The sequence below is a fragment of the Myxine glutinosa genome, chromosome 11, assembly GCF_964187855.1.
Source record: "Myxine glutinosa chromosome 11, kmMyxGlut1.1, whole genome shotgun sequence".
Taxonomy (NCBI): Eukaryota; Metazoa; Chordata; class Myxini; order Myxiniformes; family Myxinidae; genus Myxine; species Myxine glutinosa.
In genome coordinates, this window is record NC_136271.1 from 127,432,211 (window position 1) to 127,448,339 (window position 16,129).

Sequence of the window (16,129 nt, forward strand, 5' to 3'; positions counted from 1 at the left end):
TTTTCACCTCAGAAAGGAACCACACACGACTCGTGGACCAAGCCGTCGCAATCTCATACATCTCGATCTCATCTCTCCCTGACGGGATAGAGTCGGCAAAACCCAGTAAGCCGCTATGCAAGGCCAGATCACCAGGCTGCGTCTCAAACACATGCCGATCGGAGCAACTACGGGTGCGGTACTGGATCCCACTCAGCTCGGTCTCCATGCAGGCAGAACGTGGTAATAAGGGAGTCGCCAAAGCTTGGGTTTTCGTTCTCAGCATGGGGTCGGCAAAACCCAACAAGTCGCAAGGCCAAGCCGCATCCCAGATGATCCGTGCGACTCTGGGCACCACTTCCGCTGCCATTTGCCTCACCAAAGCTGCCGTGCGCGGCTCGGTTCTCATTCTCATTGAGGCCGTTTTATATGGCACATTCCTCGATCCCATAAGTCTCATCCTCAATGTTCGGGAACTTGCAAGAGGAGGTCCACCAAAACCCGGACCCTATCCTCCTGACAGCATGGGGCCCACGAGTCCCACCAAGCTGCAGGGCCAGGCCACGTCACAAACGCATGTCAGATGACATGATACCGGGCACCTCATGTGCATCTCGTCTCATCAAAGCTGCAGTTTATTGGTCGGTCTTCACAGCCTTCAAAACTGATGTATTTGGCCCAGCCCTTGGTCCTCTCAGTTCCAGGCGAGGGGGAGGTGGCAAATCATGCGGCCTCCCTCGCCGCCGCCATCTTGTGTGGCAAGTGGTATTTATGTTTGCTTGTGTGTGTGTACGCGCATGCATGTCCACATCTATATATTTTCGCATTAAGAATTCATTTCTCTACAACTGCTTGTTTGATCGATGTGAAACTTTAAACATAGAAGGGACTCCCCGTGGATATTTTATTCATAACTCTGCATCATAGGTCACATGGTATGACGGCCATATTGGATTAAAGGAAAAAAAAAGTGCACGTCATCTTCTCCGAAACCAATTAACATGAAAAAAATTGAAACTTGCCATTTCTCATCAGCTCCACATGGGGTGAATAATCTCATAACAATGATGTCATCAGTGAAGTGATATTCCAGCCAAAATTGGTTGAATCTACATCCTTATCTGAAAAATCTGAAACTTAATATATCTGATCTACGACCCGGAGTGGCTGTTTAAATTTCTGACATCATTGGTCACGTGCTCTGGCGGCCATATTGGATTGTGAATAAATCTTCTACGGAACTGCTTAACCGATCGATCGAGAGGGAATATAGTTTGAAATAGTTTTCATATTCATCTTCATTGAGGCAATTTAGCCATAATGTGCACAAAAGTGGTCGTTAAATATCCTAGTAATCAATTTTTTTTACCCTAATTCCCAAAATTGTTTGTGCCTGGATGTTTTCTCGCTCTCCTATTTGCCATATTTTCTCCCAAACTCCGCTTCCTTCTCTTTCCACTGCCTCTGTTTCCTTTACCAGCTATCCCCCACCACTACCCCTCCCTTCCTTTTTCCTCAAACGCTTCTTATTCCATATGCAGGTAGCTTCATTTAATTGCTCGGGGCCCAGCTGTGCCACTGTGCCCCTTGTCGGTTAGGGTAGGAATTTGTAATTTGCCCAGGGTACCGGCAATAGCTCACCCTATTCTTTGTGAAGGACACCATGGGATCTTTAACGTTCACCTTTACACATATTGATGAATTTCCCTGCCTGCAAAACACCAGGATGACAGTTTATAGCTGGGTCGAGATTTGAACTCAGGATTTCTCAATTTACTATTCACAACCAACACCGCACCCCCTTCTCCCACTATACTCCCTGTGTGCATAATACATATATGGCCCCTTATCCCCTGAGCCTTTGATGCTCTTTATGTCTGAGAGGTAACTGTAAACGAGTTTTTTTTTTTAAGCCATTTATGGAAACATCTGGTTATCCTGGTGAGGTGAGGTAAATCTGTAAGAGATTTTCAGCACACTTCCTGGTGTGTTTAAGAGGCTTTATTGCTTATTTGAACATTGACGTCGTTATTGTACGTCAGTGGTGCGTGGATGCCAATGCTGCCCTAGTCCTGACGATGCCCCCAAACAAGGTGAAGCTGCACACGAGGTCACTCTATTGTGAAACTTTAAAAACCATCGGAATCTCTCTGGCATTTACCTCGTGCAACTTATTTCCTGTTATCAAGTTGATTTGTGATGGAACGCGTTATGCCACTGCACGTCAGTTCTGCTTGTGAAGTTTTTAGCTACTGAAGCAAATTGTATTGGTTCACGGGTTATCAAATGACCACTATATTCGTCATGTGTGTGCGTCTGTCTGTGTGTTGTATGTCTGTCTGTCTGTCTGTCTGTCTGTCCGCAGCATAACTACCCGATGATATCATCTGATCTTGATGAAACTTGGGTGGGAGGTTGATATCATTATCTGGTTGTGTCCTGCCTAGAGTGGGCGTATTGCGCCCACTGTGGGCGGAGCCATGCCCAAAAAGGATGTCTTTTTAGGGGGTAATCGAGTTCAAGCTACATCTTCTCCGAGGGAGTTGGTGGAATCTGACAGGGCTTTCGATATTTGGTTAGGCCAATGCCATGTGTCTAGCCCCACGGAGCTCGATTTGTCATTTTGCTTTTTTTTCCTTTTTTTTTTTTTTTTTTTTTTTCATTTTTCACCGAATTTTTGGTATTGTGTAGCTAACTAACCTCATGACTGATTATACATTATTTTCTATCATTTCAAGGTCAGTAACCTTCGTTTTGACATTTCCTGGCCTGTCCGGGCCTGTTTCGGTTATCGTCCGTCCTTTGTCATTGAATACCGCTCGCTCGTGAACCATCGTCGTCTCCTGACTTGTTTGTATTTTAATTGCATGATATTCTTGCAGGGCTTTTCACTCGAAGATTGAGTTTTCTCGAGATTTTTCATCAAAGGTGATCTGCTGAGCGTAGTCACGTTGCTTTCTCTGTCACTGCAGGTTCATGAGGGAGATCGAAGCTGCGACAAATGAGGGTGACAACAAGCAGTGTTCATTGCGCGAGTTCCTCACGCAGTACATCAAGAACATCTTCCTTAACCAAGTCCTCGTGGATATAAACAAGGAAATTGAGGCCGTCACCAAGATGTCTGACCCATTCAAGATGCTCGCTGGCTCGGAGACCCTGAAGAACCTGTGTGTATGTCGGCCATTGTTACAGGTAAATGCGACCTCATTTAAGCAGGGATAGGACAAAGAAATGGAACGGGCAATGAGGGAATGCGACTCTGGACGAGCTAAAATTGAGATGGAAGAATGACGTCAGGACAACTATCATGTGACGCCTCTGACGTCTGAGATCATAAAATGGCATTTTTAAAATATTGCAATCGAGTTGCTGGAGTGCACTGCCTATTAGCAATTTTCATTGCCGCCTGTCGTTTATCATTCCTTTTATTTGTGTAGTGGGAGTCTGGACAGCAGTGCCTTTTATACTTGTAATTATAGTGCTCATCCCAAATTACCCTGAAGGCATAAACAGGCAGCCATTAAGTGTGGGTTCGTGTTTTAAGTGTGGATTGCTAGACCAGACAGGCAGATTACCCACTTCCCTGAAAGGTCAGAATGCATCTCGTCTGTACTTCTTTTTTTTTTGTATACAATATCGAGGCTCGTGTAAGAGCTAACATTAATCACAAAAAAAAAAAAAAACGGACACACAAAACATACAATAAATGGAGCCGGAGACAAGATGGGGAGAGAGAGGGAAGCACAGAAGTACAACATCAGAGAACAGGGACATCGGGAGATCTGTGTGAGGGAGAGGGCTTGGGGGGAGGAGGAATGGGAAGGCGAGGGGGGGGGGGGGTGGTATTTCCAGTAAAATGCACCTTGATATGAATATCTTTTTATGCCGGATGTGCTGGACCCATTGTTTTCAGGTTGTCCGTCCGGCTGTGCGTCGGTGCGTGTGCATGCGAAGCAGATTTTCGTTACCGCGATAACTTGTTAATTGAAAATCCTTGTTACCACACTCACTTGTGAACCACAGAGGGGATTTCATCCAAATTTGGCACAAGTATGGACTGAAATACAAAGATGAACTACTTAAATTTTGGTATGAACAGGTCAAAGGTCATGTTCCCTTTGAAAATCATTTTGCAGATCATATCTCAAATGAGAAGCATCTGTTGTTTTCTATTTTACTTATCTGTCTTTCTCTTTCTCTCTCTCTCTCTTTTTCTCTGGTCTTTATTTGCATCCATCCACCTTCAGTGTTTTTACCACTCTTTGTCTGTCTGTCTGTCTGTCTGTCTGTGAGCAGGATATCTAAGTTGTGTACAGATTCGGATGAAACTTGCTGGGTAGGTTTCATATGTGACAAAAACGAATTGATTCGATTTTGGTGAAGATCCGGATCCAGACACTTTCTACCGAATGCCAATGAGAGATAGGGCTGAAACAATATACAGCACAATATGTCAAAAAGTTGTGGATGGATTTGGACCAAACTTGGTGCATGAGTTGGGTATGCGACAAGAATAAGCCAAGTATATTTTGATTAAGATATTGATGCAGATCCGGCATATTAGCAGGCAACAAAACATAAACCGATCTTTTACATAAATTTTTCTACCGAATGCCATTCTAGTTTTCATGTGACCTTTAATTGGGATCAATCTTAACACTGCGTAGACATCTACCATGTGATGAGGCATGATCATTGACACATTCGCGCAAAATGATGTTTTCTAGTTGTTGTTTTGTTTTTTTACGAGGGGGTTTCCACAACCATAAGTTGTTTTGGAAAATCAAAAGAAAAAGATGCAACACCACTCACCACACCAACAATTTTGAGCCAAGGTTAGTCTTCATAATCAAAATATTGTGCATTTGCTGTTTGTGTGTAGCCTTAACATGCATAATACTAGTGTACTGCTTCCTGGGTCTCTTCCTGGACCACTCGCATGGGCGGCCCCAGTAGCACTTATTGAAATACCAACCTAGCAGCACCAGGCAAACTGCCTCTTTATAGAGTTTATTTTTTTCCTCGATCGATAGTAATTCAGACCCAGCAGCAGTCTCCTGAAGACACTTCATATAACATTCTTGTCATTGTGGAACAGGTGATAGAGCCCCTAATTACTGCTGTGCCAAAGGTGCAATACAATTGGCCTTGCTGCACCCCTGCTCTGCTACCTCTGCTCATCCATGTAACGCCTGATTGTGCCTCCAAGTTTAGTGCTGCATTGCACCAATCACATGCTGTCAAGACATGCTCCACAGTGCGTCACTTGCCACATTAAGTGTTGGCATCTGATTTCATTAATTTCCACTTGCATAAGAGATCATACACAGACTTGAGTAGGAAACTGATCAACAAAGGCTCCATTTTCTCACTACTTCCGAGTTTGTCCATACACCTTTCTGTGACGGAGACTCTACCTGTGCTATAATCTTCTTTATCTTGGTCCTTTGCAGCTCCTCATTTACAATCCTGTGCCTTCCCCTATCACATTGTTGAGACCACCGATGGTATGTCTGCCATCTGATACCACTTCTATACTGCTGTAGTGCTGCACTGACCCCAAATCTCTTTCACTCATTTGCCTTACACATCCTCAACTTCTCGACCCTTTTGGTGCTGGTACCGGTTCAGACTTATATATAAAGTTATATATCGCTTTGTGCTACCCCGTATAACACTGATTCATTATGGAGCTCTTTATCCTGGACAATTTTTTGTGGGAAAAAAATTAAGAAAATCTATCACACGCATTGCTCGCTGAGAAAATGCACCTGCAGCCATTCTTTGTATGCACACGCTCTGAGTCAATCAGGTGGAAGTGGGTCATGCATTAGACTTCGCTATGTCGATCAGGAGAACAATTCTCAATAATGCAACAACAACAACAACATGCATTTTAAGGCCATTTTCCCTGCTAGAGTGGGGGTTAGCCTTGCGGTCCCCATGACAATCTTCTCCATTTTGCCCTATTTTCTGCATCTCTCCTTGTTAACCCCCTTGCCCGCATTTCTTCTTTCACCATCTTTAGCCAAGTCTTTCTCGGTCTTCCCCCTCCTCTACTTCCTTCTACATTCATTTCCATCACTCTTCTCAACCAGTCACTTTCATCCTTCCTCAGCAAAAGACCAAACCATCTCAACCTGTTCCTCTTCACAGCATCAATCACAGGCTCTATTCCCATCATCTTTCACAATTCAACAATGCAGACAAGATAAAAGCTTCTGCCGATTCTACCACTTCGTTAACTAAAACAAAGTTAACTCGTTCAAGGAAGCGTTTGTCAGAGAAGACGCATGGCTAATTAAACATGGACCAACAGATTTAAGGGCCACAGTAACTTCGTATTGATGACGATACTGTGAGTGATGATGATCAGGCAGGCCTTGAAATCCCCGAACTGTTGTTTACCATCTGTATTGCCGTATTTATAAAATATGTTTACAATTTGAGTTATTATTCACGCTATTACCTATAGTGCTCTTACCCACTCTTACCTATACAACTATACCCCTGCAATGAAGGCCTATACCCCTGCAATACTGAAAATGGGGGTACTGAACATTAAAAGTACGATTGTTCTAAAATGTTGAAACATATACACACACACACATATATCTATATATATATCACATATATCTATATACACACACACACACATATATATATATATATATATATATATATATATATATATATATATATATATATATATATATATTGCGGATCTCGAGCCCGTCGACGTACTAAGGGGGGTTAAACCCTTCTCCCCCTCGAGCTTCGAGTCCACGAGGCCGCTCCCCACTTTGCACTCGTGGGGGGTGGATTGCTAAGCAATTCCAACCGCCAACCCCATAGCGAGCGTGCGGAAGGGTCTCTGGTCAAATACCCACGTACCTTCGATACACAAGCCGCCCCGAGGACTGGTCTGAACCTAACACGGGTCACGCTGGGTTGATACGCCTGAGCGGTTTGCGAGTCACGTGACTCGTGCCGTTAATTATTACTGACCCGATCGAGCGGTTTTATCTCGTACAATGCGAGGCCAATGGTGGAAAAGACGTATACGGCCAAGTTGGAAGCAAAGAACACAGGTTTATTATAATATGTACAATGATCAGAGCAAAGAGACACAGGGCAGAAACTTAACCGTCCTTAACTTAATTTCCCAGACAAGGGCTCTCTCACTCACGTGGGGAAAAGGATGAAGAAGAGGACGCGCTCACAGCACGGCCGCTCCGTGCAGTTAGCCCCAGACAGCTCGTTGGGCGTTCCCCTTTGTGATGTTCGTAGCCGGGACGTCGGCCTCGGTCGTGCACGCACGGGAATCCGCCCAGCATGTCCCGAATTTAACGAGGCCAACGTGCACGTGCAGGTAGCCCAGGCAGGGAGATCATTGGAGTCTAGGGCCCCGGGAGAGATCGTCCTGCGAGAGCGTTTATAACAGGGGCAGCTGAGAGCAGGGGCAGAACGCTGACTACAGAGAGAGCGATGAGAGCTTCTTGAGTGCCGTGGCAGAGAGAGCGATATGGGCACACAGAGACGTCGACCACCGAGCTTCGTGCTAGCGAGAGACTTGACCACACCTTCTCACACCTTCTCACAGTTCGGGGGTCCGGGGCGGGGCTTATATCCCCCCGGAACCCCACTAGAATGTTCCAAAGGCCTCCACTGGCCACCGGGGATCATGTGTCGTGATCTCACCCCATCAGTTACTCCCCTTAGTTCTTATTGGCCGCTTGCTGCTGGCCACTCCCCTTAGCTCTATGGGCTGTTTGCTGCTTGCCTGCCACTCCCCTTTAGCTCCTCCCTCGGGCCTCCTAGACTTGTTCCAGGCCAAGCACGTGGCATTCCAGGCCCAATGAGGCCTACCCTCACCTGTCTCAACGCATACTAACACTGGGAAGGAGACTATACTTAACATTTAATAAGAAATAACTGAATTAAGCGAGGCTACATGTTGTGGTGCAACTAACTAAAAGGGGGGTTTGCCTTTATTCCAAAAACCACAACAATATATATATATACAGTCCTGGCCAAAAATATTGCCACCCTTGCACTTTTTTCAAATAACTCACAATTTTCTCTAAAAAATAAGTTGAAATTGACAAAAGTATTTGTTCTCCACAATTCTTTATTTCACTGTTAATATTACTGAACCTTTGTTTTTGATTCAGAACTTAATATGTCCTTTTAAATCATAAAATAAAAAGAAATGGCATTGACAAATTTATTGACACCCTAGACTTAATATTTGGTAGCACGGCCTTTGGACAAAATAACTGCAGTCAAGCGCTTCCTGTAGCCATGAATGAGCTTCTTACACCTCTCTACTGGAAGTTTGGCCCACTCGTCTTGTGCAAACTGCTCCAGTTCTTCTGCCTTCGCCCAACTGCTGTTTTCAGATCTCCCCACAGGTGTTCAGTGGGATTTAGATCTGGTCTCATTGCTGGTCACTTCAGAACAGTTCAGTGTTTTGTACTGAACCATTCCTGGGTGCTTTTTGAAGTGTGTTTGGGGTCATTGTCCTTCTGCAAGACCCATGACCTTCGATGGAGACCCAGCTTTCTGACACTGGGTTGAACATTGCGCTCCAAAATGCCTTGGTAATCTTCTGATTTCTTCACGGTGTCAGGTGTCAGATAGTCAGGACCCTGCTATCGCGCGACGGACCAATTGGCATTCATAGTTGCTGGTTCACAACTTGCCAAAGTACGAAGTTATTCGTGCTGCGACAGCCTTAGGTCCGGTAAGTTCGGGAGGGAACGGAGGCTAACCCCCTCATAGTCGACCCGAACCCCGCAGCAATAACAATATTATACACAGAAATACAAATATATAAAATCTGACCTTCTGTACTCTTGACTCATATTAATTGTTTGATATAAAATCCAAATTTCTTGAGTATATAGCAATAATAACAAATTTGACTTCACTGTATGTTTATGGAGGGCACTGTATACATACATGGGTGTGTGTATGACTATAATCACTACATCAATTTGAAACATACATGAACAAGCACACTCTGCCTCCTTTGACACTTCATTTGTGGTCCAAAATGAAGCGTGCTACTATTGATAGCGCGTTTTATTTGTAAAATATTAACACTCTTGTAGGAAATCTGCTAAAAACTTCCTGTATGTGTACAAAGATTGACCACTTCGAACCGATTCCATGTGGCTGCAGTTGCCATTATTTGAATGTGCTGAGGGTGCAGAAAAGCTATAAGCTGAACATAGGTCACTGAACAGGAAGTAATTTTGGCATAGACCTTCTTTCTGGAAATCCCCCGTGGAGATGTTTTTCCATGGCAATCCTCTTTCACAGATTGAGCTTCAAGTCACTCAGCATAATCGTTCCAGGTAAACAGGATGTATGTGGAGTGACAAAGCATTTGCAATGACGCTTCCATTCTAGTGTAATGCTTTTCATTCCGTCTCCTACCCCCACATTTTTCTTGATATTCTGTTCTCTCTACTTTAATAAAAAAAAGAGACTAGTTTTTCACCGCAACTGCACACCGCACCGATAGTAAAAGTGAGACTTTGGGCATAACCACATTACAAGGTTTGTCATGTGCTGCCAAGAGACTAATGCATGTGGGCAAATATGGTGTGAGAATTGGCAGATTTAAAATGAAACCCTCATTAAAACCCTTGCCTAGTACAGCTGTCATGCATATACTGCATGTTGCCGTAATCCATGACATTTTGCATTAAGTTACGGAAATGCTTACCTGCAAAACTTTTTCCTAATCTGTCCTGTGCTTCAAAGCCAAAGCAAACGTTCCGAGTTCAGCTGTTGCTTTCATCAGTCGTGAAACCAGAAAGCGTGAAACATCAGGAAGTGATATCATTTTGCGTGAAGTGTGAGCATCCTCAATTCTGCATTTAAATTCATGGCTGCTGTGAAAATGCTCGTCGAGCAAATTAAGTGCTCAGAACTTAATCAAGTTTTGAAGCAGGGATAATCATTGGCTGTGTATGACAGTGAATGTAGCAGCTGTGATTATTAAAGGGCATTGCTATTTATTTATTTTACATTCCTCATCGTTCACCACCATCCACCATGTTTCTTAAAGCTGCCAGAAATACATCTCGGGTCCTGATAATGTTCCATGACTGTGATGGCAATCTTCCATTCGAGCACGTGTGCTCTTCTTCGATCAAAACGGTCAGAGCGCGTCCGCTCTGAGTCCGGGAGGTCGGCAGTGCGATTCCGAACCTGCCTGGGTGACACCGACATCCATGGGGAGGAAGAAATTCCTCCTTCATTGCCCAGCTGAGTGTGGATTGAAAATAGACGTTAAAAAGATGGCATCACTGGTACCCAGAGTGCTCTGGGAACTGACGTCACTTCCTCCAATCTCAGCGGCTGTTAGTGCGAGTCTTGTCTGATGTCGTGTCGTGTATCTGTCCGCATGTGTGCGTGATTTGTGCCGCAGCTCCTTCACTCGCCTTAGAGCCTGTTCAAAAATGCTTTGTACATTCCTGCTTAATTATCAATCACTGTTTGGTTTGTTGTTCACAAATTGTGATGTAGATAGCATTTTGGCCGCAGAAGTGGCCTACAACGGTGAGGACACTGGTATCATAAATGTTGTTGATTCAAATCCACTTGTATCATAAATGTTGTTGATTCAAATCCAGATGAAGGTGGACTTAAGGATTTGTATTCTAATCTTCTAGAGGGGTTTGGACATGTGTGACACCAGTCCCATAGTCTTTGTTGTTGTTTTTTGTTGTTGTTTTTTTTAACAGGAACTAGGCTCATGGAAGAGCAAGGTACAACTGGCAGTGGTCAAGCAGATTAATTAATGTTGGACCAGTGTAGTAGTTCACTATAGTTGTCGGAGTTGGAGTAGTATGCTATAGTTTGATTGAGACAGAAAGCATGATCATCAATTCTGACACAGAGAGTGTAAGATGGTTCCGGGCACTACTTTAACGCTCCTAAGTCCGAACGGTAGTACTACCCTAAGAGGTTGTTGTCTACAACCTACCTAAAAAACCGGTCCAACCAGATGGGTGTTTTTTAGGAGACACCATCTCCTTTCTGGATGGCCGTTGGCTCCCGAAGGGAGCTCATCCGCCCTTTAACAGGTATTGTTTTTAGTCCTGCAGGGTGTCTCAGTCACCCTCCCCACTGGAAAGCCAGTGAGGGTAGTCTGTTTAGTCACCGACTACCTGACCATGTGGCAGGTAGCACTGGGTTCCATGTTACCAGTGGCAGTCAAGAGACCGACCTGACTAAAAACTACAACTGCCGGGCTAGCTTCAATCTCTCCTTCTCACAAACAAACATCATACACTTTTCTTACTCATTTTCACTCCTCACCTTTGCATTCTCTCTTTTATTTCTCTTTATGCAGTTCTTTTCTTTACGGTCTGGCCTCGATGCGGACTATATAGTCCGTGACTGGAGCCTTCAACATGAAAATGTAGTATGCCTGCCCTGCCAGCTCTGATCCACACGTGACACCAGTCCATAGTCCGTGGTTGACTAGATACCCACAGAGTAACGTTGTATGGGCTACTTAAGGAAAAGTTGAGCTGCCAAAAAATCCCCCTTAACAAAACTTTAATGATAGCAATATCATGTGGGGGTTAAACTGTTCACATTTATCAACCATGTATCTCATGTACGCCACTCCCGTACATCGTTTTGCTTGTTTGTTTGGACCTGCATGATGTAGATTATTGCAAATTTCATTTTGCAGCAAATTCCGCTCAAACTATATGTTGAGATGTAATCGCTAGCATGGTCTGTCATGCACAGAATCTGAAACGAAAATGCCTCTGGCCCTAAAAAAAATACGATCGCTGTTTGATACTCTTGGACATTGTCCAACTCGTCATTATCCACAACTGTCATCTCTCCATACTGAGGCCAATTCGCACCCTGATGTTTCTAACAAGTACAGACTTGGCACACATGTTGGACATGTATTGAGAAATTACAGCAACACCACGCACACATTTAATCCAAGCACATCTTTTTGGCAGGATGCGCATAGTGCTCTAAAAAGCCTGATACAACCTTATTTTTCATTGTTCACCTTTGGTGGTGGAGGTAGAGGTTATGTTTTCACCCACGCTTGTCTGGATGTGAGCAGGATATCTGAAAAGATTATGGACGAAATTTTGTGAACATGAGGTTGGGTGTCTGACGAGGATGAATTGCTTTGATTTTGGTGCCAGATCCGGATCCTGATACTGGAATTTTTAAAGTGATTCTTCACCATTGAGAAAGTCTAGTGGTGGCTTAACGGTTGAGGTGGCTGGCTTTGAGATCTTCCGGTTCTGAGTTTAAGCCCTTGTCCTGTTGTTGAATTAACACCAGGTGGGGTGACTCAGCCTGTGGCATGTCATCAGCAGCACAGGCATGCCTCCAGAAAGTGATGTAGCTAAGAAGCCACAGGCTTCACACAAACCACCACCACCACCATTGAGAGATGGGCCAAAATATGATACATAGCACGATGTCTCAAAATGTTATGGACGGATTCGGGCGGAACTTGGTGGTTGAGTTGGGTGTATGACGAGGAAGAATTGATTCGATTTTGGTTCAGTTCCAGATGCAGATCCGGCCTATCAGTGGGATACAAGACATGAACGATCCAGCCTGGCGGAGGTACCTTCAGCCTCTGTCACGTGCTATTCTGGTTTCATCTGTTGTTGTTATGTTATCATTGTCATTTCAGTAAAGCACTATTCTGAAGAGCAAAAAACAAAACAAACCACCTTTAGAGGCCATTTTTCCCCGCGAAGCGGGGGTTGGCCTTTTTCGGGCACCGTGGTTGTTGTTGTTTTTGTTGGTCCCCTTTTTGAAGCAATGTTTTACGGCCGGATGCCCTTCCTGCCGCCAACCCTGTTTGTCGCCTTTTTACGACACACAGGGAATTACCAGTGAACTGGTACTCAATTTGCCGACCTCGGAAGGATGACAGGCTGAGTCAACCCCACTGGCGTTAATTCAGCGATCGACCGGGATTCGAACCCAGGATCCTAGGATCCTAAGCTGGCACCCTAGCCGCTAGCCCAACACCAGGTATTAGCCACTAGCCCAACACCAACACTATTCTGAAGAGCAATGAATTCAAACTTATCATTACAAAATTAAATACACCAGTGATTGCATCTACCCCAGCTAAGTCGTAAAAATGGCTTCGGATCACTTTGAAGAAATGAAGAGAAGTACCAGAGCAGAAAGGTAGCGTATGGACGATTTTACAAACAAAAACGTGAAAGGTGAACTGCATTTGTCTCTGAAAATGAAAGTATCCAATCGATTTGTAATGCCGGCACTGATGTATGTCAGTGAAACACAGCTTCTTACAAAGAACATGGAGCAGATATTGATCACCAAGCATGGAGCCTTGGAAAGATGTTTTAATGCACCAAAAAGAGACACGCTAGAAGTCACCGGATCAGACAGAAAACCAGATTCAGACTTATTGTTTCACAATCATAAAAACTGAAAGGGAACTGTCATGGACTCTTATCAAGAAGAAGAGACAACCAAAGGGTGACACTGAAAGGGGACTGTGATGGATTCTTATCAAGAAGAAGAGACAACCAAAGGGTGACACTGAAAGGGGACTGTGATGGACTCTTAGCAAGAAGAAGAGACAACCAAAGGGTGACACTGAAAGGGGACTGTGATGGACTCTTAGCAAGAAGAAGAGACAACCAAAGGGTGACACTGAAAGGGGACTGTGATGGACTCTTAGCAAGAAGAAGAGACAACGAAAGGGTGACACTGAAAGGGGACTGTGATGGACTCTTAGCAAGGAGAAAGGACAACCAAAGGGTGACACTGAAAGGGGACTGTGATGGACTCTTAGCAAGGAGAAAGGACAACCAAAGGGTGACAGTAATTAGACTGGTCACCAAGAAAAGGACCTGGGAGAAGGAGATTAAGACTATAAGGTAAATGGAGAGATTAGATTGAAAAAAAGAATGGACACGTCCAGCGAGCCTTGCCTTTGTCCTGCAGGACACCAGAATAGGCTCGACGTGTCAGGTCAAGTCAATCGGCCACCACGAGACGTCTGATTATTTATTTTCCAACATTGACACTTTTGTATTAAATGCGATCAAGGGACACGGCTTTTTGGTTGCCAAATCTCATTTTAAATTTGCTGCAGTCAAGTTGAGTGCAAACAGTATCTAATTGCTTTAAATCATTTTGACGTCGCTGCCTCATGCTGTGGAACATCTGCAGAATACTTGGCAGCTGAAGTGGACCGAGGTTTGGCATTAGTGTTTCCTTAAACCACCTGAAACGCAGAGCGAATCCACACGTATGGTTCATGGGTCAGCCTGGGTTATGGCTGTGAAATGTTAATTGATGCCGTTGAAAGCTTTGAGGGCCCTCGATTCCCAATGCTTGTCAAATCCCCATTAGTGTTATGGCCTTTTGCTTGGTTGTCTACCCATTGTGTTATTGTGACTGCTGCGATGTGGCTTTGTCCTTCCACATTATGAGCTCAAGGAGAAACTCGAGCTTTCTCACTTTTACACCATGTAGATTACCTGCTATCACCTTGTCAATCTATTATTTTTTTTAATACTTTAAAATTTTATTTTGCAAGTGCTCTTGGAGGAGCTTGCACATGTCTCGTATGTAATGCAAAAGCACGACACACCCATGTGCTTCAATATGTTCACAAGGACATTTGTAGACAGAGGACAATACGCGATGGTTTTTGCATTTGAACTTAAAATCCGAGCATCTTCAGCTCTTGTGTTCAGATGGCAATTTTGACAATGCCAGACCTGTCTGTTGCGGTTGGATTTTTATTTTTCTACATTTTGTACTTTAGCGGACACATGCTCAATACTAGAACGGCAATGGGTAGAGCGCATACCTCCGCCAGGCTGAACAACTTGTTTTGTACCCCCACTGTTAGGCCAGATCTGGATTCGGACCTGAACCAAAACCTAATCGGCTGGTTCTTGTCACCTCACCAACTCGTCCACACGAGTCATAACTCGTTCATAACTTTTTCAAATATCTTGTTATATATCGCTTTTCGCCCAATCTCCCAATGGTGAAGAATCACTTAAAAATTCAATAATTCTCATATCTGAATCCATATTTAGATCTTCGCCAAAATCGAATCAAGTCGTCCTTGTCAGACACCCAACCCGTCCACCAAGTTTCGGCCAAATCCATCAACAACTTTTTGGGATATCCTGCTATGTATCGTTTTTGGCCTGATCTCCCAATGGTGAAGAATCACTTCAAAAATTAAATAATTATCATATCCGAATTCACATTCAGATATTCACCAAAATTGAACCAATTCTTCCTTGTCACACACCCAACCTGTCAACCAAGTTTCGTCCAAATCCGTCCACAGTGTTTTGAGATATCCTGCTATGTATCGTTTTTGGCCTGATCTCCCAATGGTGAAGAATCACTTCAAAAATTAAATAATTCTCATATCCGAATCCATATTCAGATCTTCACGGAAATCGAATCGATTCTTCCTTGTCACACACACGACCTCTCCACCAAGTTTCGTCCAAATCCATCAACGACGTTTTGAGATATCCTGCTATGTATCGTTTTTGGTCCTATCTCCCAATGGTGAAGAATCACTTAAAAAATTAAATAATTCTCATATCGGAATCCATATTCAGATTTTCACCAAAATCGAATGGATTCTTCCTTGTCAGACACCCAACCGGTCCACCAAGTTTCGTCCAATTCCGTCCACAACTTTTTGGGATATCCTGCTATGTATCGTTTTGGCCCTTTCTCCCAATGGTGAAGAATCACTTCAAAAATTAAATAATCCTTGTATCCGAATTCATATTCAGATCTTCACCAAAATTGAACCAATTCTTCCTTGTCACACACCCAACCTGTCCCCAATTTTCGGCCAAATCCATCAACAACCTTTTGAGATATCCTGCTATGTATCGTTTTTGGCCTGATCTCCCAACGGTGAAGAATCACTTCAAAAATTAAATAATTCTCATATCCGAATCCATATTCAGATTTTCACCAAAATCGAATGGATTCTTCCTTGTCAGACACCCAACCGGTCCACCAAGTGTTGTCCAAAACCGTCCACAACTTTTTGAGATATCCTGCTATGTATCGTTTTTGGCCCTATCTCCCAATGGTGAAGAATCAC

At 43.9% G+C, this 16,129-nt stretch overlaps 1 protein-coding gene across 1 annotated transcript in view; it reads left to right on the forward strand.

The window, feature by feature from the left end:
- Positions 1-16,129, forward strand: part of EXOC4 (exocyst complex component 4) — a 314,735-nt gene that overhangs the window by 211,678 nt on the left and 86,928 nt on the right. The window contains exon 10 of the mRNA XM_068131080.2: positions 2,952-3,171. Within this exon, the coding sequence (XP_067987181.2) occupies positions 2,952-3,171 (220 nt within the window). The remainder of the gene's footprint in view (positions 1-2,951; positions 3,172-16,129) is intronic.